Source organism: Puntigrus tetrazona, chromosome 19, assembly GCF_018831695.1.
Source record: "Puntigrus tetrazona isolate hp1 chromosome 19, ASM1883169v1, whole genome shotgun sequence".
NCBI classification, from domain to species: domain Eukaryota; kingdom Metazoa; phylum Chordata; class Actinopteri; order Cypriniformes; family Cyprinidae; genus Puntigrus; species Puntigrus tetrazona.
The window spans coordinates 13309022-13333754 of record NC_056717.1 but is presented as its reverse complement, the minus strand read 5'-3'; the positions used below and the strand labels follow the sequence as shown (position 1 = coordinate 13333754).

Here is a 24733-nt window from a genome sequence, read left to right as displayed (position 1 = left end):
GATCTATGACCTTGGTGACAGAAGAGCATTTCGAGTACAGACTCCAAATTCCTCCTGTATTTATGCCATGCAACTCTTATTTCTGCTCCTTTTTCTCCCTCTCGCTTGACTTTCACAATCCTTTCATGACCCCAACTGTGTTCTTTTCCTCTCCCACATTTTTTCATGCTGTTTTTTTTCGTTTTGTTTTTGTTTTTTTTTGCTCCCATAATATTGTGCAGGAAACACATCTGAAACGCAGTGTCTTTACAAAAAAAAGGATTCAGGTCATAATTTCATAGAACAACGATCCTAAACATATCAATAATAACATGTTCTTAAAAAAGTTTTTTTCTCTGTGTAGTGTAGACTCACGTCCCGCCCTCTGGCCCCCCCCCCCCCCCCCCAAGCCCCACCCACAACCAATTGCATTTTTTCTACATTGATCTTTTTCAGTTTTTTTTTTTTTTTTTTTGAAAAGAAAGTTCCGAGTCCGTGGAATGAGAGGCACTCTCATGGGGAAACGAGGGAAGAAAGGGATCAAAGGAAAAGAGGTGAGATGAAAAGAAGGAAGGGAGGGTCAGATAGAGACGGGACAAGGTTGGAGAGATGAACGAGGATGAACATATGGATGTTAGGCGTAGAACTCTTCCTGCTTGTCTGGTTTCTGGTAGGTGACGGTGGCTTGTTTAGGCTCCTCCAACGTGTAGCTGCCTTCATCTTTCTTTTTCATCCGGTACACGAGTAACATTACGAGGAATGCTGCGAAGAGTGCTCCAACTACACCTCCGACAATCACCGCTGGAGAAAGAACAAGAGACATTGATTACTTACAGCATTTCAAATTCAAATCATTACGAACACTTCAATAACAATTATGTTCTCTCCCACCATCCATAAATGTGCAAATGTCTCTGGGGCTCAAGATAAAAACACATGAATTTAAATATTTTTTCTTTTTATATCTTTTCATATGGTTTGGGGGGAAATAATAAATGGCTATAGTATTTTTTTTTTTATATATAATTTCTAAAATATTTTTATAAATGAATACATTAATAGATTTCAGAAATGTAAACATTAACTTGAATATTACATTTTAAACTGTAAAAATGTTAAGGATTTAATATGCATTTAAATATGAATACATTTTAAAATAAATCAGTAGATGAATATAAAGCAATAGCAACAACACGCTCAACTTTTGAAGGAGGCTGATATCACACACTGCATGATACAAACCAAACCAATGAAAAGACAAGAGAAATAAAGACACAGACAAACAAACATAAAACACATTTAATCAAGGCAGGGAGAGTTTTGAGTTTCTCTAATCTAAAGCTTAACTGAAATCTGAAAATTCAAAAAAACGAGCTAAAGTCCAACTAATTTCACGCTATAGCCTGCAACTCCTACATCTTTACCTATGACCAGGAAGTCTGCAAATACAAAGGCAAACAGTCCTCCGATTAGAATGGCTGAGGAGAAAGAGACAGCATATCAGATGACAGAGAGAAACAAGAGGGAGATGGAGAGAGAGATGCAGCAAAACGGAGGAGAAGGTGAAAGTGAACAACGAAAAATACAAAGAGCAGAAGACCGTGTTCTCCTCAGAGAGCTAAAATAGAGTCCACTGGAGGCTCTTGCTTGAGAGCAGACTGTTGTTAAAGGCATAGGACAGGAAAAATATAAATCATTTCTGGGTGAACTGTTCTTTAAACAACTGTTACTCTATATACTGTTTTATATATCACAGTAGCAGACCTGTAAATGTTAAGCTGTACAATAATATCAACATTTTTCCACAATGGGACAAACATGTACAAAAATAAAAAAAAAAGAATGTATATACAAGACAAATAGAAAGACGGGTTCAAAGACAGAAAGCAAAAATGGAGAGACTGAACTAGGTTGTGGGAGTAAGTTTGAATGTGTCAGGCATCCCTCACCTATCAAAACTTCCTTCCTCTCAAGGATGTTCTTCTGTGGAAGTTGAGCAGCTGAGCTTCCAGCAGCATCTACTGTGTTTCCAGTCAGATCTGGTTCTCCCGCCACGCCGGGCTCCACTTTGCCTCTCCTGACCTCGTTGCCTTGGCGACCTTCATTCTCGCGGATTTCAAAATCACCACTTGGACTTGGTCCTGCAACTTCATTATTTACAGTTTCATCTGGTGTTTGTGTCTAAATGAGGAATAAAAAAAAAAGAAAATTGATAACCCTTCACAATTGCACAACAGTTTAGCTGAAAAGAACATTCCCAGAGAAACTGCTGACCGACTTTTCTGTTGAAGTTCTTGTCTTAATATCTAATAAACTTGGGTTTTTGAGAGTAGAGTTAGCAAAGTTGTCTGCTAAATTGTCTGATGTCTGATGAAAGTGTGGTTTTGATGCAGTATGCACATACTAAAACAAAGGAATTAATTCACAAATGACAGAACAAATAATTGTCGCTCATTCTTTGTTCTTTTTTGTCATAAATTATCCAAAAGCCTTTTGGGGCCATAGCATTTGATCCCAAAGGGAATAAGAATTCTTACAGAGCAAATTATTCAAGTTAAAAGGAAATAACAGGACTAGGGAGGCACATTATATTGGTGCCATATTGTCCAATATGAGATAAAAAAAAAAAAAAAAAAATGCACCTATAACTGTCGACAATGACTATTTACCCGTCTATTAACATTATTTTAACAGTGAGATTGCCTTTTCCCACATCTAAATGCTCACTTAATATTTAAAACACTAATAATTTAATAATACTGCAATACATTTTACTCATAAATAAATGTAATCTCACAAAAGTATCAAAATAAATATCAGTTTTTAAATCTGTTTGTAGTTTTTTTTTTTTTAAATGTGCAGTCTAAATTCCCTTGAAGCCTTTAAAAAGTTAGAATTTTTAGTGTTTTGTGTTTAATTAAAAATTTGATAATTCTTAAATGAATTAAGATTTAAATATCTATCATTTATTGCACCAGTATTAACATTTCAGCCAATACTAAGCAGCCCTCGGAATTTAATATTGACGAGTATTAGTTATTCTTCATCTATGTATACTGAGGGCTCTCTGACCTGCGTCGTGGTCATCGCTGAACGGGTGTTGCTCTCAGTCGGGACGGCTCTGCTGGGGGTAGTGTGTGGTCTCCGGGGTCGTACCGGGGCGGTGCTCGGGGTGGTCGGGGCAGGACGTGGTCTGGTTGGCTTAGCAGTGGTGGACGCTACGGTGGTTGAGATGACCTCGGTTGTTGTAATGTCATCTGTTGTCGTTTCTTGTGTGCTGGATGCCTCTAACATCATGGTTTCTGTCGTAATGTATAGATCCTCCTCTTCTTCTGTGGCGGCGAGGTCCTCCGGGTCACTAGTGGCCACTGTGGTCTCATCCAGAGCAGTAGATGAGTCCACAAACACTAGAGGAACATCAGTCAGTCGGGGGGCAACCGTAGCTTTCGACCTCTCTTGTTCCTCCTCTCCTTCTTGCACTTTATCGGCATCCAACCCTGTTGTTGTAATCTTTGATTCCAGTTCCTCCTCCTCAAGTTCCTCCCACTTTTTCTCAATCTCTCTCTCCAGTTTGCTTTCTTTGTCTACATCTTGTCCCAAGCCGCTCTCGCGTTCCACCTCAGGTGGAGGTGGGCTACTTGGCTCAGCGGCAGGGGAGGCCGAGGGGGCGGGGCCAGTGGCCTGCGTGGTGGAAAGTGGGAGGGGCTCTTCTGTAGTGACCGCCACACTTGCTGCAGTTGGACTAACGTCCATATCTGGAACTGGAGGCGTAGAGAAAGAGCAATGAAAACAATGTGAGATGGGGTGAAGAAGATCAATACTCACAGCCATTTTAGACCGTGTTAATGTGTCATATGATACCTAGCAAAAGCGTCTGCAAGGCTTCAAAGCAACCTTTAGATTGGTCAGCACAGGAATGTGAACATCCCCATGGCAACACATGAATAAAATATCAATAACCTTGGTAAGAAATACACATGCACACACACTAGAAACAAAGAACAAAGCAAGCGCCACTGCAACACACAAACTCTGCTCATAAAAGCGCACACACACAGACAGTGGTTCTTTACCTACAGGCAGGCTCATGTCCCAAGGGTTGATTTTTATTAAAACTAACTGATTTCAATAGGTAACAAATTTTTCTTTTTTTTTATTAAATGAAGGCCACATTAATGGTGTCTTAGAAACTTCAGCTTTATTTAGGGCTGTTTTATGCTTCAAATGCTTTAGGAATAGATTTTATTGTTTACCCTTGACCTTGATGTTTAAAAATGATAAAAGGCCATTATAACAATAAATATTTGAAAAACCATGATAATCTGACTAACATAAAATCAGAAACTACTTCGGTGTTTAGTAAAGACATTTTGTTTACTCAATCTAATTTTTACGCATACATACAAGCTGCAATATCGTTTTTCTTTTTTAAACCATGAATTGTTAGTGTAAAGGAAAGAAATGTAAATGTTACACTTTTTTTACATGATATTTTACATGATCTTTATTTTTGATTTTTCAATCAATTGCAAAAACTATGCAAAAAAGACTAAATGGTCATAGAAATGTAAGACATGAAGTGGCATCAATGAGCCGTTTCATTACAGTCCATTTGAAATATAATTTCCACCTCAGGATTGTGTTAAACAATGAGACATGATGACATGACATTGTGGTGGAAATTCAACAAAATCACAGAAGTCTCTTGTGAGATATTCATGTTCCCTGTTCAATAACGTTAGCGTTCAAATTAAATAATGCGTGAAAAGAGTGTTTGAAGTAAGTTTATTTTCGAAACGACCACAGGGCCAAAGTGCTCCTAAGAAACACCCAAGCACTAGCGGATATTGGCCGTCCACACCCAGATTCCTGCTGATTAAGTGATCTTATTTACAGTAATCTGATTACCGAGGATCAGATGATCACTCACAAAGACACACACATGCAAATATACGAAGAAGTGCTCTTTATTTACAAGAAGAGAAGGCCGTTTTTTACTGTCGTTCTGTGGGCATCAGTTAGCAGAGGCTAAAATAAACGTATGAAGTTGTGGGAGGAATGTGAGACAGAGGGGCTGAGAGAGAGAGAGCAAAGTGAGACAGAGCAAGAGATGAAGAGGGGGATAAGGCGTTGAGTTGTGAGAATTATACCAGCTGGTGAGGGGATTGGAAGCCCGGGCTGGACTTTTAAACAAGGCAGCTGTGACCTCGTAATGAGTGATTCACACTCGCACGTCACAAACATGCTAAAGTGACAGATACACAAACACATCACAAATCAAACTCACAGCCAGAGCCGGATCCGGAGAATAAGTCCTCATCATCGAAAAATCCATCTCCAGAACTCTCATCATCGCTTGGTCGATAATAGTGACGCTGTGCCTTTAAACGAAGAGAAAGAGAAGTCAGAAAAATTTGAGCAAATCTACCAAAAGTGGAACGATGTAGCAGTACGTTATTTCAAAACCAGTCTCAGATTCGATGTGCGTGTGTGTTCATGTGTGTGAAGGGGTCTAGCGTAGGGAGGCGTTTCATCGAGAGGCCTGTTGCTAGGGGCAACACTTGCCTTTAACCCAATTTCTTAAATGGGGATGAAAATTCAGCGGAAAGAGGGCTCTCAACTGTCCTTAGACCCAACGTGCCACATAAATGAGAAAACTGGTCATCAAATACACAGAAACCCTAATAGAGTAAATTGTAAACAAATTAGCAGTTAACATCAAACGTTAAAGTTTAGAGGCTGTTTCTGGCAACAAATGTGCTTTAAAAATATTGAACGTAAATGTAGTCAGCAGCTAACGTGTTCAGCGTGATGCTTTCAGAAACAACATTACATAATACCTAACTATTTGTGTAAAAGCCTTTCTACCCCCTCTTCTGAATCCTTCTTTACTCTTGCGGTCGCTGCTTTCCTTCCCCCAGCTCTCATGATTGGTTGGTTTCCATCCCAGCAACACCCCATAAATACTCAGACCCATAAACCGATCCCATGCCCTCTCGGTAATCCCCCATAAACACACAGACTGGCCCCAAAATGCTGTCAGTCATCAGCATGCACTTAAGCTTAAGAGCATCATACACAAACAAGACACACTATTAAAACGGGGCCCAGTTTTTTTATCTGGTCTAATTACATATTATGTACATAGCCTATATTTATGTGCCTTCATGTTTTGCATTGTAAGCATGTCTGATTCACTAATAATATATATATATATATATATATATATATATATATATATATATATATATATATATATATATATATATATATATATATATATATATATAATGAAATTTTTGTGTAATTTTGTATAATTTTTCAAGGTTCCCATCCCAATGTTTTTGAAAGTGGTCACTTTTAAAGTATTTTACACAAGTAAAAATACTTAATATTGCAAATTATTACAATATTTTCTTTTTATATATTTTAAAATGTTATTTATTTCTTTCCTGCTATCATCATCATTACTCCAGTCATCGTTTTCACAAGATCCTTCGAAATTCTTTCTAATCTGTCAATTTGGTGCTTAATAAATATTTCTTATTATCAATATTGTAAAGCTTATTTTGTTGATGAAAAGTAAAAAAAAATAAAAAAAACAGCATTTCTTTGAAATCTTAATCTTTTGTCAAATTATAAATGTCTTCACTGTCACTTTCGATCAGTGTCTTTCCTGTATTAGTTTCTCTAAAAGAAACTGTTTTTATTCAAATATGCAAATATATTAATATTAATATTTGCATTACCATATTGAAGCAAACAAACAGTTTGAAATGCATCAAGTTTATACCAGAAACGTATATTAATTTTAATTAACTCTTAATACTCTCATTCAAATATAGTCATGAGACAAGGAAGGACATTTGGGACATTATAACAAAAAAGCCTGACAAAAAGCACATTTTAAATCACCATAATATTAATGATGCATAATGTTACATTACCAGCAAAATCTTTATTATTATCTTTATCTTTATTACAACTATATCACCCTCTCTACTGCCAAACACATACTAGCAATCTGAAGCAATTCCAGTTACTATTCTAGCCATTTTATCAACTAAAGCAGCTCTAAATAGTGCTATGGATTTGTGCTGATCTTTTTTGAGCACAAAGTGTATGTGAACATCAGGGAATCAGATCCCACTGTGCCTCAATCTGAACTGCTATTAACCACAGGCCATTCACTAAATGCAATCAGGTCTAATGCGATTTCCTCTCCAACCTGTACAACACTCAGAAATGCACGCTGCGGATGCACCAGATCTCTTTTCCAAATCACATAGGTCTCTCTGCAAAACCTGGTGCTCAAGATGCAAGACTAAGCCAGCGTGCATATTTGGATAGATTGTGTGTTTGTGGATGTCTGTGTATCCTCCCCTGTAATGGTGGGGTTGGTTTGTGGTGTAATTTGGACTACGATATGATTAAGGGGTAGAATTGGCTCATACAGCAAGGCCTCTTTCACAAACAGTTTGTGTGTGTGGGTGTGTGTGTGTGTGTGTGTGCGCACGTACAGATAGAGAGGGGGTGTGGGTAAAAGCTTTTTAGAGTGAAATGTAAATATAACATCCGTCTGGCGGCACATAATGATGAAAAATACACCATAGGGCTGCATGATTATACATTCAGCAGTTTTCTTTGATATTGTAATTATTTTTTTAATTTAATTAATAGAATTAACATTATAATGCTTATTTTGTGTTAAGCAACGGGTACATGTAAATTGTCTTAACAGCATAAAAAGTGTGAACACAAACATATATATGGTCGTCTCTTTCTCAGTCAAATTTGTTGTTGTTCTCTACTGGCTTCTTTCCAGAGGAACAGCTGCAAGCGTGACTTGAGAGTGTGTGAAGAGAGAGAGAGAGAGAGAGAGAGAGAGAGAGAGAGATCACTGTGTAAGTAAAGTTAAGAGGTGACTTGGTCACTAGGTAATGACCTCGTTACTACAGAGCTAGACACACACAAATATCTGAATGTATATCTACACAATCAATACAAATACATACAAAAGAGAAAAAATACAATACAGCACCTGCACTTATAAAACATCTGACCTTCAAGTTTAAACTTTGTCTCTTGAAATGCATGTTATATACGTGTATGAAGTGGACAGCTGTTTCTGTGGGACAATCCTTAATCCAACCAGCAAGTGATCCCATAATCCCATGGGATTAGGACCCATGTCGGATGCCCATATGGGTAAGACGCAGTGTGTGTGTCAGTATAACAGCTCCTCCAAAGCATACAAGTATAAAGCATTTATTACGAGGTGATAAAACCTGTCCCTGGTTTTATGAACAAGGCCGGGCACATAACCAAATTATTATACATTAAAAAAATTAAATAGTAAATGTGAAATCATTAACCCTCTTTAATTTTATTAATGTGACGTATTTACCAGTAAAAAAAAGAATATTAAAAAGAAAAACTATCATAGGGCAGACCTATACTGGGTTGTTAAAAGTTGCAGGTGTTTGGAGGAAATGGACTTGAAAAGAAGCAATAATAATAATAATAATAATAATAACAATAACAATAACTTTGATAGCCAATGTGTACTAGAAGATGGATAACACATTTTAAATTTAAATGAATAACTATTGTTAAAAATACCGTTCATTGTTGTTTTATATAAAAGCAAGAGAGAGAAATAAAACGTAAAAAAGAAAATGTAAAAATAATAAAAATGTTTTAAAAGTAAACAAATGCAAACCAATTTGTGCTCTTTGTAGCAGTAATTTTTTCACTCAAACATAAAGCAGTGGCTGTTGTGTTAAAAATCTGAACTTTGTAATAATCGATTTGCTAGATTGGAGCAGCAGTTAAGGCAGTTTTGGCTTGGGTTTTCCAAGCGTTATATGGGGAAAGTGTCTGGAAAGCTTTCTGCTGAGAAGTTGCCATGGAAACACTTTCATGGTATATTATCCGAGTCATGACCGCTCTTCCCACACGACAGCCAGCCTAAAACACCCGGAATCACTGCTGTCTGGGATAACAGGGTAAAACAGGGTTAACTCGCGACAGCATGTGCGTAACATGACCGCTGTCACACGGACTCGCAATAAACTCTAAAGTGCAGATCAAGTGATTCGAGCATGCCGTGTTTGTGAAGTTTAAAGGATGGTATTGTGCGTGTATTTGTGTGTTCGTGTGTGTCTGGGTGAATGAACACTTTCTCCTCGCAAGCAGATGGGGCTTCCTGTGGATCATAACTTCTCTTGTGTTTCTAAGAAACTTTTCAAAGGAGCTAAAAAATGCAGCCAGGGGCAAGGGAATGGCTTGCCTTTGTGAGTATGTGGGTGTGCATGTAAGGGCGAGTGTGTGTGGCCGGTCTTTGTGATTATGAACAGTCCTCCCCCTTTCCCAGAATCCCCTGCTGTTCTCAGTGTGTGTGTGTTTGAACTTCTGTATGTGCCCGGAGATCCTCATTTCCCATATCTTTGGGGACAATCTCAATTTTGCAGCACAAATAAAAAGGAGGAGAAGGTACATAGAACCGAGGGAATAAGAGACGGCAGGTTTTCTAGAACAGCAGTCGCTGAAAGTGCAATAGGAGCAATTCTGGACTATTATGGAGAGTTGTTGCTCAGTAACAGCATACCTGACTTGAGTACAGAAGTGGGTGAGAAACACTGTGGAAATTTGGTTCACTGTCAAGTATTTAATAGCATCTACCGCCACTACAGAATCACATTTACCAATGAAGGACTACACATTTTATGTAATGAGATCATTATTTAGGACACAACATTTTATTAGTATCGGTTTTTTTATGTATGAAAGTAAATAAAGTTTAACTTCGTGTCCTGCTACACTAAATGGTTCATAGGCCTGTTAGTACTTTAAAAGCACATGTTATTACCTTTAGAAAAGGTACCGCCCAAGTGACCGCTTTGTATCTTTTATTTCTGAGAGATAAACACTGCATTGTATTCAGTGTGTGTACAGGTGTGTACATGGTTGGCAGGCAATCCACATCCTCTAGAATTTAGAAATGAAGTGAAGCACATGGATCTACTATCCAAAAGTTTGGGATCTGAAACCTTTTTTTTTTTTGAAAAACAATTTTGCATCGTATCAATACATCATATTGTGCTCAAATAGTCAAATGTTTGAATATTCACCCTGTGATTATTATTAGCACTATTCCAATTTTTTTTTAGTTATCATATACTAGATTAGTTTAGTGTAATAAGTCATGTTATAACTGAATGAGTGGTGCTGTGATTGTATTTGATCACAGAATGTCATGATCTGTATCGCAAAGTTTGGAATTTAGTGGAATTTCTTTTGATTTAATGAATCAGTGAAACGGCTATATCATATCACCACAATGAAAAATTACTATTCGACTGAGGAAAGACAGCTGTCCATCCCTGCATTCACTGCATGCGGGTAAGCGCAGCTGTACTCGAGCAGACCGTGAAGAGAGCCAATTGAGACATACATTTCCTTCAAGTTTCCTCAAGGGAGAGTGGTTTAAGAGCAGAAAACACAAAGGGCTCAAAGAATCTTTGCTTAGCACACCGTTATCTTAGCATCTCTGAAAGGTCTGCATCAACTGAGGAGCCAATTCACCTGAGAATGTGCATGTTATTGATAGAAATGTAAGTTGTAGAACGTTGAATATGATACCTAATCATATGCTTGTTTCAAACTAGTGACAAAATCTTGATTAAAAATAACGTCTTTTAGCATAATTTAAATAAATGAGCACGGGCCTAAATATTATCGTTAGTTGCGCACTATGTCACCAGTCAGAAAGACGGTTAGAAGATTTTTCCTTTCCACTTCCTATGAAGTGATGTATTGACTTTTCCTTATTCCCTATGCTGGTAGCAGTGGCTTTCAAACCGAACGTTCATTCCCTTCGGAATGGAATCTCACTTAAGATGTCAGAATACCCTGTGAAGTCCACTTCGCAGTCCACTTACATTTAAATGGAACGCACCTAATACTTTTGAAAAATGCCCATTCCTGTATTACAGTAAAGACATTTGTAAAGTATTCTATTTTTAAATAAACACTGCAGCCTTGGTGAGCATTAGAAAAAAATCTCATATATATATATATGTTGTTTATATACATGGCATAAAAATGATTTTGGAAAGAGAAACAAAAAAAAAAGTGAATGTCATTTAAATCCAGTTGTTACACCACCAAAGATTATGTTACATGTCATTTAGTGACATACAGTCCAGTAATTGCAGGGACTATCTTGCACGAGTAACTTGAGGTTCCAAGTCTTACTTAAGGTCACAGTAATGACAGGGAATCTGTCTGACGCTCCATTTCAGAATCCGTGAGCTTTGGGTTGCCAGCCCACATCATTAACCTCTACTCAACCATCATGTGATGTGTGCGTCTGTGCATGTGCATTATAAATGAAAGTCACATTTGCTTCAGAATGAGACTCATCTGACCAGAATTCATCTCAGGGTTATCATCGCCCATTAAAAACATCAGGTTAAAGCAGGAATGCAGTTTCCCGTCACACGCTCCTTCCTTTTTCCACACCAAAAGATAAAAGTGGAGTGCGTGGAATGTGTGTAGTTAAAAGAGTGCAAATATACAGCGAATGCGATCATGAAAGCAGTGGACTGTTTTTTCTCAATGTTATCTTACTCCCTTATACAGGCCTCCAGACTAAATGACCCCTGAAACAAAACATTCAAATACCATTTACTGCAACAAAACTTTTGTGAATATGTCGGTAATTAGCAAGCCCTGCAAAATTAAAGAGAAAAGACTAATGGCCCATTCGCGCCAATGATGATAACTGTAATGATAACGATCAAGATATGGTTTTAAAAATTTGCATAGTCCAGACTACAACCATAATGCTAATGGCACGCCATTTAAATTACTTTCAGAACATGTTTTCCAACTGTAGAACAACAAAAACATTGACAGTGTTATCAGAATCCATCCTGCTTTAAAAATCTCGAGCCGTTCAAGGGGCAGACGCCGTAACCGCAGCATGCTCTTATTATAAACAGAATGCTGATATTGTTATCATTCTTAGTGTGATCGGGCTTGAACAATTGGTATCTGTTCTGTTTTATCAGGCCTGACTGAAAATGACTCAGTGGTTCAGTTAAACCGATTCACTAAAAAGGAACTTCCTCATATGATCCAGATTCACCAAAAACATTTTTTTCATCCTGATTCGATTTAAGCTTCCATTTTAGCCCCAGACTTGAGCTCTGCTGTAGTGACGTCTCTCTTACCGTAATCTGTTGACTATATTGTGTCGACTATCCCATTCGGTGTACCATCCCACAAATCTCTTTGGTGACTGCGTTTATCTCTCTCTTCTTCTCGGTCTGCGTGTCAGATTGCTCTACCTCCAGCAGGTGATTCCGCTGTAATCTTTCATCCCTACACTTGTGGATTAGCAGCAGCATAATCTGCTTTCCAGCACATCTGCCCGAGTATCTCACTTAACTCATATCGATCAATATCACTTTCCATGCACAACATGATAAGTGAGGAGATTAGCAGGAAGGAGTGGAGAGAAAAATAGATTGACTAAGGCAGCTGATTCCGGTCTTCTCCCATCCGTCTCCCTCTCTCACTTTCACACTCCACCTGCTTTTGCAAAAGCATGAAATAACGGGCAGCTATTTAACACGTTTGCAGCATGTCTTCATTGAGAATTTAGCGTGCATCCATTTGTTCCCGCTGGAAAGTTTATCTGGGGTTATACTGAAAATCACTGCACGGGAAACACTGTGTGCGCTCAGCTTGACAGTCACATTCCTCCAAACACAGCTGCTCTTATTACTGACACGTCAAAGCATAATCATACCTTAGGTAATTGCAATTACTCACAAATAGTGGTGATATTCTGAGAGACTGTGACATCAATTTATTCACAGAAATTAGATGCAGATACTGAATGAGCACTTATATGACAATATACTGTATGAACTAGATAGACTTGATTATTCTGCAGTATGGGGCTTTTTTGACACTATCTGCACCAGAGGAAAATTAATAGCGTATTCATAAAGAATGCACTGATATAACATTTTTTTTGAATGATTTGAAGGATCACGTGACTCTGAAGCCTGGAGCATCGGCTGCTGGAAATGCAGCATTGCCATCTAAATTGCATTTGAAAATATATTAAAACTATGAAACAGCTATTGGAAATATTTAACAAGTTTACTCGTTTTATTGCAAAATAAAATGCAGCTTTGGTAAGCATGAGAGACATTATGCAGACACAAAACTAAAACCTTACAGACTCTGAACTCAACAAAAAAGTGGATGTGTCAAATATCAGATCTTTGCATAAGGTTTCATGTAAATGTGCAACATCTGCCATCTCTAGATTTATTTTACGGTTCCCATTTCTGTTCCTGTAACACTATTCCTGTCTGGATCAGTTCAGTGGTTTTAATAAACCCTCTACAATCAAATATAAACACATGTTAACCCTTAAAAAAAACAAACTGCACAGTTCATTCTAATTACAGACTCCCTTCTCTTTTTTTGCTGTGGCATTGGAAGTTTTTAATTTTATATTGCTGGTCAGTGCTTCGGTCATTTTAACTGCACTCTATAAATGAACTTTACCGACACATTTATTCCACTCACAATAAAGCTGTGACAGCCAGAGGACCTTCGTTTAGTCATGGCAGTATCGGCTGTACTATCATTCAGTGTTTGTGGCAATGACAGTGTAGCACTGATCTTGGACTAAGCCCTTGACTTGGAGGCCAAACGATGGGGGAGGTGTGAGCGTGAGCCTTGACATCACGTTTGAGTCAGAATCCATCAACTCCATTATATCTGTAGTGAACCTGACATCCAGCAGACTGTTGATGATTCAGGCCGTGGCTTTCTACTGTCAGACCACTAAAGACAAGATCAGCCAGTAATCGGGCTGTAGATCCAAAAATATAAAGTCTTATTTTGTCTGAACACATTGTAAAAATGTAAGCATATGCATGGATTAATTACACAATATTATCATTCCCATATAAAAAAAATAGCAGTGACTTGCAAAATTAAAGCAATATACCTTAAATTAATAATGAAAATTACATTCTGTGTGTTCATAGGGAAAAAAAGACATTTGTCAATCTTTCTTTACATGCATAATGGGGATGTGGATAAAATATTAAAATAAAATCAAAACGAAGAAAAACAGTTTAAGAGTTTAAAATGTTTCTTTTTATATCTCTGCCATTCATTGTGCAGAACTGAAAGATTTGTTATTTACAGGGTCTCTCTCTTAGTCATTCTCCACACTTGACAGAAGTCTGCATTTCATCAGCTGTGCGTGTGTGTGTGTGTGTGTGTGCCAGATCCCTCTTATCAAATACTCAGAGTCTGGCTGAGCGGCGCAGAATCTCTTCAGCCAACATTCTGACATTTCGTCACATTTTTTTAAAACAACTTCACAATCATGTCAGTGGTACAGATTATTATGCTTGTTTTTGTCAAAATCCGATGGATAAATACAAAGCATAGCATTCTCTCTCCCATCACAAAAACAACATACACCAGTCGTTCAATAAAGTGTGCAATAACGCTGTGCATTACATCATCTTGTACTGCGGTATGCATTGAGAAGTCATTGCACATCTTTTGAATAAAGATTGGTACTGAAATTAATATTCTTCTTATGCAGGCCACGGTCACAGCTAATGAAAATGGAAGGGCTGTGTGCTTAAAAGAACTTGCCGTTTTGTACAAATAGCCAAAAAAAGGTTTGATGAAGGTTTAATGTTACAAATAAAACACTAAATGGATGAAACTCTTAATAACTACTAAATGGGCAGGACTAGAGAAAATTTGTATGGTGTGCTGCAATGATAGTCTGAATAAATGTTCTCAATTTTTCAATCAAGACGAAATACTTCTGACATTTTAGTACAACATCTTTATCACTGAGCTGCTGGAATACATCTAGTAAAGATTTTCTCAGAGTAACGAGCCTGATTTTAGATTCCACGGGCCTCTCAGCTGCACCTACTGTAGGAAGATGTTCTGCTTATTGAGTTGCAAAGACGGTGTGTTAATTTGCACATCAATGTGCACAAAGCTTTCAGCTCCATCACTCAAACAACCCTTTGAGCTTCAAAAACGGGCAACTGTTGAGTGATTTAGCTTCAGTAGAGGTTATACTGAAGGTGAGGATGACCTTTTGTGCACATGTTTGCGCATACAGGCCGAGAAACAAAGAGCATGCAAATAGATTAAACGGTGCGCGGTGTTAAATCCTCAAAGATGTGCGCAGACAGTTTACTTTATGCGTGTGCTTTTACACACATTTTTGTCTTTTGGCTGCAGGCTCATTTTTTTTCTTTGGCTCTTATCTAGGAGTTTTTACTTGGTATAAATAAATCCCTAAAATAAAGTGTGTGTGAGAATAATAAATATTTTAAAACTATTATCTTAATGTTTGGCGTCAGTTCGGCTGCGCGGTATCGCAGAGCCATATTATATAACATAAATCCACTGGAACTAAAACCCCCTAAAGAATCATTCATTCAGACTGACTTTGATGATATGGATAAATACTTCAAAGCAGAATTTTGAACTATTTAAATGAGCTAAATTGGAAGAGTCACTAATACAGTTTTACGTGTCTATCCGCAGTTCACACTCCATTTTGTGTCATCCACCGTGGGGACTGACTACTAAATAATGTAAAGTCCCTCTCGCCAGGAAATCCCTTCAGATATACCACACGCATATAGGTTAGGTTCACACAGCAGCGTAATACAGTTATCAGTCAAGCTAAAGATGCTTTAGTTCACACATACACTATCATTTAAAAGTTGGCCAGGAAAATATCTGAATGTCTTACGCTCAACAAGCATTCATTATTTGATAAAAAATACAGTCGTCACATTTCAAACTGTTTTTTTTATATTATGTCATGTTTTTAATAGCTTTTTACTGTGTCAGTTAACCTAGTCAAAATAATCTAACTACAGGTTTTTGTTGTTGTTGTTTTTTTTACAGGATTTTCATTTTTTGCAAATGAATACTTTACATTTTATAGCTTAATTTATTCCTGTGATGGCAAGGCTGAATTTTCAGCAGTCATCGAAAATCATTCTAATATGCGGCTCTATCAATGTCAGCATTTATTTGAAAACAAATATAAATGTCACTTTTCATCAATTTATCCTCACTGAATGAAAACCGAATTTTTCCACTAGTCTACCGTCCCAGCGTGTGAACCTTATCATGTTTAGGTTTTAAACGTGTGCGAGGATTAAAGAACTCTGTACAGACTCTCTTACATTTTCAGGACTCATTTTGTCTTGTGTACGCTTTGCAAAGAGATGCAAACATAAGCTGCGCGCTCTCCGAAAGTTTTAAATCCCGACGCTGTCTTTCCGACCAAGCCGGCTCTCATCAGTTTCGTGGTCTGGATGTGACACAAATCCTGTGCTCTACACTGTTTTTTTCCCCCCTTCCAAAAAGCACTTGAAGCTTCTGTCGGTTAATTAAGATTGAACAGATGAGGTCATGCCTTCGCTGGGCTCATTTATTAACTGACGTCATTTTCACCGTGATAATAACTTTCTGGACTGATGGGCTCCCAGCCGACTCAAATCTTACGGCTACAGATATAATGTCGTCAGTTAAATGGTAAAACGTTTGCCATGTTTCTCATCCATAAACCGCTTTGGATTAAAAGCATCTGTTAACTGCCTAAATGCAAACGTATATGTAAACAAATGCTGTGTTTTTTTGCACAAAGCCATCTCATTAAGCGCACGAACGCGTGCTCTCAAACGAATGAAAGCACTTACTTTAGCGCGGTACATCGTTTGTCTTTATAATAAACGCAAATCTTGTTGATTAATGGCCTGCGCGTCGCATCCGACACGCTCCGCCAGCGTTATCTAAATATTTCTCGTTCCCAATTAACTCCGGGGCTGTTTTTAACGTTGTATAGACGCTCGCCTCGCCCCACCCTGCTACTGGAAAGTTAACGACATTCCAGAAGTCCCTGGAGCGTACGGCCACGCCCCCATTCTCTCGTTAACCCAATTATCCTCGTGGATCTCCACGGAAACGCGTCACTACCCCTAACCCCTTCCCTTCAAGCGAGAGACCATGAGAACATCTGCAGAACAAACAAACAGACAGAGGAGGAGGAGTAGGAGGAAAAGGAAGGACACATGCGCATAAACACGTTTTCTCCGGGCAAGGGCTGTCCTGTTTGGCTACAATAGCGGTATTCATATTTATAGAGCGGCTTGGTGAGGGATCTTAAAACTCATTGTGGTTTTGGAACGCCTCCTACCAACGCTCTCTAATTTAGGCTCTTATTATAGCATGGCGCACACGCAAGCACACAGAAATTTGGGACAGAAAAGCGCTCGTCATTTTTGAGCGGGAAAGACATTCAATCACGCTGCGGCTTTTTCTGAGATACCGATTGCAACTGCCATTTACACATCTAAAACCACACCCGTAAAAAAACAAAAACATTACACTCCAGCCCGTTATAAACGCACCGATGCCCACACATCCGACTGTAAAATATAGTTTACGTGTCCCTTTCCACCCAGCCAGTCTCTTTCTCTCTCTATCTCAGGTATGGAGCGATTTCCCCTCCCCCACCAGACTGCCGGAGCCGCATCTTAATTAGCGAGGGAGACCGAGAAAGAGAGAGGGAGAGAGAGACAGAATGAAAAAGAGCAAGCGGGGAAAGAGAAAAGGGTGAATGACAGAATGAGAAGGGAGAGACCAGAGATACGGCGGTGACGGAGATGTGCTCTGCCGTTGTCATGGTGACACTGTGGAGAACAGGTAGAGGAGCACGGTCTCCTGGGAAAGAGCAACGAGCCCTGATAGTCCCCACCTTTCTCCCTCCCGCTTTCTGTTTCCACCTCTCTCAGCAATTCATCCCTCTCTCTTTTCTCTTTGCGTGGCTACACGAGCTCTGCTCCTAAAATGGGTTTCTACAGTACAGCGTCGTAGCTTGTAATATTCAATTACAGCATGTTCTTCCTACTGCCTCACAGGTCAAGGTGTGAAAGGAATATTCCAGGTTCAATATGGCTGAACAACAGAACAAGATCCAATCATCACCGGAAGAAATGAGTTTGACTCATACCTATTTATATTTACCTTATACCTATGGAGATTTGCCATAAACCACATAATGTTTACATTGTAATACCCATTATACACATTTTTATCCTCATGTCCACATTTTTCCGCCATTTATAAATTCTATGGGTATAACTTCTGGTCTTATCCGCATCCAGCTTTTTTCAGCTGTACAAAACAGTTCATTTTGCTGCTTGATATTTGAACATTTCCTATCATGTTATTTTAACGTTTTATCTTAATCAAGAGAACACTGGTTTGTAGGGCAAACAGTTTTGTCATTTACTGCATATTGTTATTCTTCTCGTTATTTACTTACAGCATTTAACCAACCAGAAGCCTTTACCCATAGACTTATATATTATATATATATATATATATATATATATATATATATATATATATATATATATATATATATATATATATATATATATATAGATATATATATATATACACACACATACACTAGTGCTGCCAAATTAATTGCAATTAATCACTTTACATGTGTATTTATTATATGTATAAATAAAAACATACATATTTTGAAAATGTTTACATGTATATACACATTTATATATATTTATATTTTGACATTTTGTATTATATATATTCAATATATAACATTTTTCTTGTGTATTTATGTATACATAATGTACACATAAAATGGCATTTTGGATGCAATTATTTGTCTGCACTAATATATTTATTATACACACACACATATATATATCTCCATTCATTCTCTAAGGTTTAGGCAGTTGTATGTAGTTTGTGTTAGGGTCTTTTTCTGCATGCATGCTATTATTTTATGTATGCCCCGTGAACAGCAAAACTGACTTTAAAACTAACTAAGCTTAAAAAGCAGGAATTAAGGTTACAGTGATGCACTTTTAAGGAAAGTAAACAGGGATAATTTTTGAGGATCTTAAAGCAGAAATGTGAAAGTTATAATTTTACATCTGTAAAAATCCTGTATTATTCGAGCTGTAAAGCTGAAGTTTGCTGAGCTGCAAGTCTTTTATATGGCCATTTTAGGCTTTTAGGTTTTATATGCAGTAAAACCGAATATAATTTTACACAGAAGAGGCTAGGAAGCAGCTTTTTTCCACACTAAAATAATGTTAACAGTCATGTTGTTTACGCCTTGTGGCTTTACGTTTTTACGATATACCGATCAGCACTGCTGACTTTTTTTTTTTGGAGAGAAAGCAAAGACAAGACAAAAATTATAATTTTTTGGTAATGAACATGTCACAAAAAGACCATCAAATATTGCTTTCGATGACCCCACAAGTGTTCAGATGAATGAATGAACGACACTCACGAATGGCAATGATTTGACCCAGATTTCACCTACTCGCATCCATCATCTTCAGGTTATCGGGCAGGAGGCGACTGACGGATGTGAGGAGGTCAAAGGGAGGTGAGCATGATGTGGCTCATTTAGTTTATGTGAAGCAGGTGGGCTGATAAGGTGAACATCCTCGGCTGACACCTCCAAATTAAACGTTTTCACACCAGAACACAGTGCCATTTGGTGAATCCGATAATGTTTTTTTTTTTTTTTTTAGCGACACTAAGTGTCAGCTGGAAGCCTTCGGGAAATGCTCTTATTATGTCAACATGGAACACCTGAGTGTTTTTTGCAAGACTGTGTCTAAAACAGATTTGCTTAGAGATATTCAGAGCGATATTTAGAGAAGTTAAAACAGTTGGACTGGCTTTAAATAGAAGGGTATGAGAATATACATAGTCAAAATAAAGTTCAAATTTATATGCAAAATTTGTTATACAGAACTAACACGCTTTTTATATGCTTTTTATGCAGGAAAAAGCAATACATAAAGCTGTTCACATAGATTACTTTTTTGCATTTAAACTTGGGAAATGTAGGGCATAGGCTTGAAGAAAAACAAGAACTAGAGACATGTTTATTAAAGGAACACTCCACTTAAAAAAAAAATAAAAATAGGCTCAAACTCCCCCAAAGACAATAAGTTGAGTGTTACCATTTTTTAATCCATTTAGTCAATATCTAAGCATAGCTTAGCATAGATCATTGAAACCAATTAAACCAATAGTGTTATCGCCAGACTCGGAGATCGGCTGAATAGATTCCAAAACAGTAAAACTCAACTTAACTCTGGGGGAGTTGGAGAATGAGTCTATTTCCAAAAAAAGTAGGGTGTTCCTTTAAAAGTCAAACTACTTGAAACCTGAGTGGCGCATTTTTAAAACACTGTGTCATGCGTGTCCAGACACGAGCCAGGATCATCACAGTCAAACACGTCTGCCTAGAACATGTATGTTTTCTCAGCTCGATAAAAGCAGAATGAAACAGAAAAACGAGTTCTGTGAGAATGACGTTTTTTGAAGCATCACAACTGACGCAAACTACATTTACATGCCAAATTGTAATCAAGATACATTGGGGTTTGGGATTTCAGAGCGAGCTAACTGTAGTCTGATTAACATGTTTACATGCGTGACAGTACTGAGCTACAATCACATTATTAGACTGACAGACCTAGAGAGCTGTAGTGAAGAAATCTGACTCAGGCTGAAGTGTTTAAAATGACATTTAACTGCTTCAGACAAATCGTTGCTTTGAATACCAACTGAAATTGAACGTTTATGTAAGCATTTACTACCAAGATTAAATAAGGATTCTTCTCGGTCACATTTGCCTCTTGTGAGAAAAAAAAAACAAAACGAAACTTGTTTTACAATTCCTGGTGTGTCACACTGTGCTCAGGTTTCCAAGAAACCAAAAGTGTAAATAGATTTCAAAATGAAAAAAAAATCCCCATTTAATTCTTCCAAAAACAAACAATCCCTGTTGTGCAACTGTATTTCAGTCGGGCATGTCACAACTACCAACTGTTTTTGATGAAATCCCTCCCTTTTCTGTTGAAGGTCAGAGGCCGGCCCCATCCACCACCTCTGATCATTTCAAACGGGACGGAAGTTGACTTTCAGACTCTAGGGTCATTATCTCAGCAGGGTTCTGGGTCGCCGGGGCTGTTAACACCCACCTGCCGAGTGACGCAGCCGTATACACTGGAACTCCGATTATTCAGCAGCTGGAAACCAACCAGCGAAATGCTGGCTTTACTGGATGCCAATGACTGTTACTAATTTTAAAAGTCCCGAGAGAGTTTGCACACAATGCACTTGTATTACTTTCTTCTATGGACCATAAAAAGAGATATTTAGAAAATGTTCTTGACATTTTTTGTCCATACAATTAAAGTTAGTGGGGTCTAACATTGTTTTGACTTGCACTAGTCAAATACAGCTGGAATTTTCTTCAAAATATCCTCATTTCTGCTCGGCAGCGGAAAATCATACTTGTTTGGAACGACACGAGGGTGATTAAATGATGACAGAATTTTCATTTTCACCATGTTGCATAAACCAAACACGCTGGCTCCAATCCCATATTGGTTTATTCTCCCAAGCAATGCTAATCCTGCTCACAGGCCACACAGACTTTGAGCGAGGCATGTCCCAATCAAAACTTTAAAACACTGCCTTAGCTCTTGGAAGTTTGTTAGCAGGGCCTTTATACAGCTGAGTGAGAAAGTCAGCAGCAGAAACTTCCTGTGTCAAATTGCTTCACACATTCCTCTACACTCATTTTCTCTCATTCTCTCCCTCATTCCCTCCTCCTCATCTCCCTCCCTCTCTATGGTTGTCTTTGTCGTCTACAGCACAAAACACTGATTCAGTGCTGAACCCAGGAGTCCAACATGATCCTTTAAAACACACACATACACACACACACAACTCTCAGGAGCGGATGTGTGTCCATTAGCTCAATTCCCAGATCTAAATTAAACTCCATTTCTGGCGCACAAAGCCAGAAAGGATATGACACCACTGGCCTGATCCGCATGAGATTTCCATTTGAAGTGACCACAACAACTCGACCAATCACGCACTGCACTACATGTGTGTTGATTAATTTTGAGTGGGCAAGATGGGTATGAAAAAAAACGTGCCATCAGCTAACTTTTTGCATTTAAACTCGCAAATCAGGCAGCTCACTGCATTGTCAGTTTGACGCTCGACAAGGAAAGCGCTAAGATGCAAAGGCACACAGAATTGTATGTAGAAGCACAAAACGACAATTTCAGGAGGTGCTGCGATTCGCTTAAAGTAAAAAACAATGAAGGTTCACTTGTTTGTAGCTAACTTAAAGACTCTGTATAACCTGGTCTGCAAAAAACAAACAAATAAGTAATTTGGAAAGTCATCCGACACTGAAATGGACTAAACAGGATCTAAATTCAAGTTGCAAGGTCATAAAGGCAAATAATTTCATTTTAGCCTATTTAATAGTCTTTGCAGGTTTACACATGGTGGGTTATCTTTTATAAAAAATGCCTGTGAAACCGAGCATTCATAAACTACTGTGGGCAAAAAAAACGAATGTATTTTTATTTCGGGAACCCATTTAACAATTATAGTCGACTATAAGAAAACATCTACGCCTCAGCTACTTCAAAAAGTACCATATTCTTCTAATTTATATAAAGCAAAAAACTTTAAGTCAAAAGTTTTGCATTTGTAATTTATATAAAGCCAATCAGTACAGCCTTTGTGACTACTTTTTGTAATGTTGTGATTCACTTTGTACACTTTGGTTGGTTTAGTTAATGGCTTAAACAGGCCTTTTTTATAAATATCCCTACAAAAAAATACTTGGAATCAGGCCACTGAACACTGGACGGGCACTGTTGCATTCTGTAGTGTTTGCAAGTATTTGCGACCACCAGTGTTCTGTCACTGCCAGCTGTTTCGACTGACTTTGGCCTCGGAAATCACAGCATCCGTAGTAAACGCTGAACCGAGTGCTCTGTGCTAATTTTCTTAAAGGATTTCATCATAATGCATTTCCTCGCGCGCACAGCTCAAAGGTAAACACGCGTCTCGAGGTGGATCCTGTGTTCCGCTTCTTTTTTTTTTAATTCTCAAAAGCACATCATACAAGCGACGTAAACGTAAGACATGACATTCATTTAAAAAAAAAAACCCGTGAATGAATCCGATCCCCTTCTGAATCTGGGTTCCGCTCGCGCGCGCCGCGAAGGCCAATGACGTCATCCCCCCGCAGCCTGCCGCCCCTCCACACCCCGCTCACCCCACCTCCGGCCATCTCCGGCCAAAATCACCCGCCGATCGGCGACAGCCAACACCTCCGCCTATCACCCGCTACAACCCATTATAATACAGCCTTGCTGTAATTACCGACCATGTCTGGAACCGGCCGGCCACTCCTGACCACAAAGAGAGCGGTGCGTGTGGAGGGACCACCGACAGGCAAACACGAGGGGACAAAGGGCTTGCAATTAAACCCCAATTAGACGCGACGCGTTAATTATAGTTTATCCGGACGCGAGCGAGCGCGCGCGCGCACGCGCGAGCGACCGAGCTTCTTCACGCCAGTGTAATCAGACAAGCGCCTAACGGTGCGTCCCTGACCCACAACACCAACACACACCCACCTACCCACCCACATCCAGCCCAAAATGGCCAAACAAGGCAAAGGTGCCCAGGAGAATCCGCACCGCTAAGGCTGGTTCGTAGGTCCCAGCTCGGAGCTCTCTCGCAGCGCTCCCCAGGCCGCCAGAGACGCGCTGTCTGCGGTCAGCCGAGAGAATGTGGGTCGCGTCCAAGATTTACAACCGAGCGGCACACGGCTACCGTCGCCTAATTAACGACCTTACAATTCACACTCCCTCGTAAAGATTACCGCAAGCATACGCGAACGTAATCCCGAACGCGAACGTCGGGCACGTACCGCGCGCGCGTGCGACCGGCGGTAAGTCGCCCTCTCGTAACAATAGATCACAATAGAGTGTCATTCTCACCAGTGCGGTCTGCGCCAGCAGCAGCAGCGCCAGCGCCATCCAGCACGGGAGCTCCATGGTGCTCCGAACACAGCAAAACACGGGGCTGCCGCTCTCGTCTCCGCGCTCCTCTTCGAGGGTCTAGGCTAGGAGTAAACCTTTCGCTCGGTTTTCGGTATCCAACTTCAGGGCAGGCGCTTTCGTCGGCACATCCGTCTAGCGTCGGCACGCTCAGATTCCCGCAAAAGCACGCGAAGACCGAGGAGGAGCAGCTCGTGCGATTTCGTCCCCTCTGGTCTGACTTGAGTGGCTGAGAGCTGATGGGTATGGGAGCAGGGAAGACCAGAACTCCTCTCTCTCTCTCTCTCTCTCTCTCTCTCTTTCTCTCTCTTTCTCTTCTCTACGCTATGGCGTGTGTGAGAGGAGGACGGGCATTGGGTGGATTTTCCTCGTGCGGCTGAGGATGCCCCCTGCAGCCCAGTCAAGCATCGACGTCTTTCCTGCCTCTCCCTTCTCCTCCCCTATACCGCGATTTCCATCAGAGCCTCCAGAGACGCTCAATATTTTGTCTGTGGCGGTGGACATGTTTCTGATAACACAGCTTGCGTAATTTCATGCTACTGTTTTGACTTCTAGTGAATATGAATAGTGAACCTTTGATGTCCTTTATAACGTGTGCAGAAAATTAAAGGTTTTCTAACAGCGTTTGGGGCATGAGGAACAAGTACCAGAATGAAAACGGCTGTCTGACATGTGACTGTATGAGTCTGGGTGAGATACCTTCAGGCAAGTAC

At 39.2% G+C, this 24733-nt stretch overlaps 1 protein-coding gene across 1 annotated transcript; it reads right to left on the bottom strand.

Moving 5' to 3' along the window:
- Window positions 1-186: 186 nt before the first annotated feature.
- sdc3 (syndecan 3) lies at window positions 187-24328 on the bottom strand. The gene is made up of 5 exons (XM_043217472.1): window positions 23961-24328; window positions 5267-5360; window positions 3052-3740; window positions 1929-2160; window positions 187-780 (listed from the first exon to the last, which is right to left on the bottom strand). Exons 1-5 carry the CDS (start codon window positions 24015-24017, stop codon window positions 614-616), a joined length of 1239 nt encoding a protein of 412 aa, XP_043073407.1. The 5' UTR covers window positions 24018-24328; the 3' UTR covers window positions 187-613.
- Window positions 24329-24733: the final 405 nt, after the last annotated feature.

What these genes read in the sequence shown, in the direction of transcription:
- sdc3 (XM_043217472.1), bottom strand. Translation starts at nt 24,017, where the DNA reads ATGGAGCTCCCGTGCTGGATGGCGCTGGCGCTGCTGCTGCTGGCGCAG. An exon ending in CAGCGATGACCACGACGCAG is followed by an intron (nt 2,161 to 3,051) that starts GTCAGAGAGCCC and finishes TTCCTCATTTAG; the next exon opens with ACACAAACACCAGATGAAAC. An exon ending in GAGGAAGGAAGTTTTGATAG is followed by an intron (nt 781 to 1,928) that starts GTGAGGGATGCC and finishes TTCTTTCTCCAG; the next exon opens with CGGTGATTGTCGGAGGTGTA.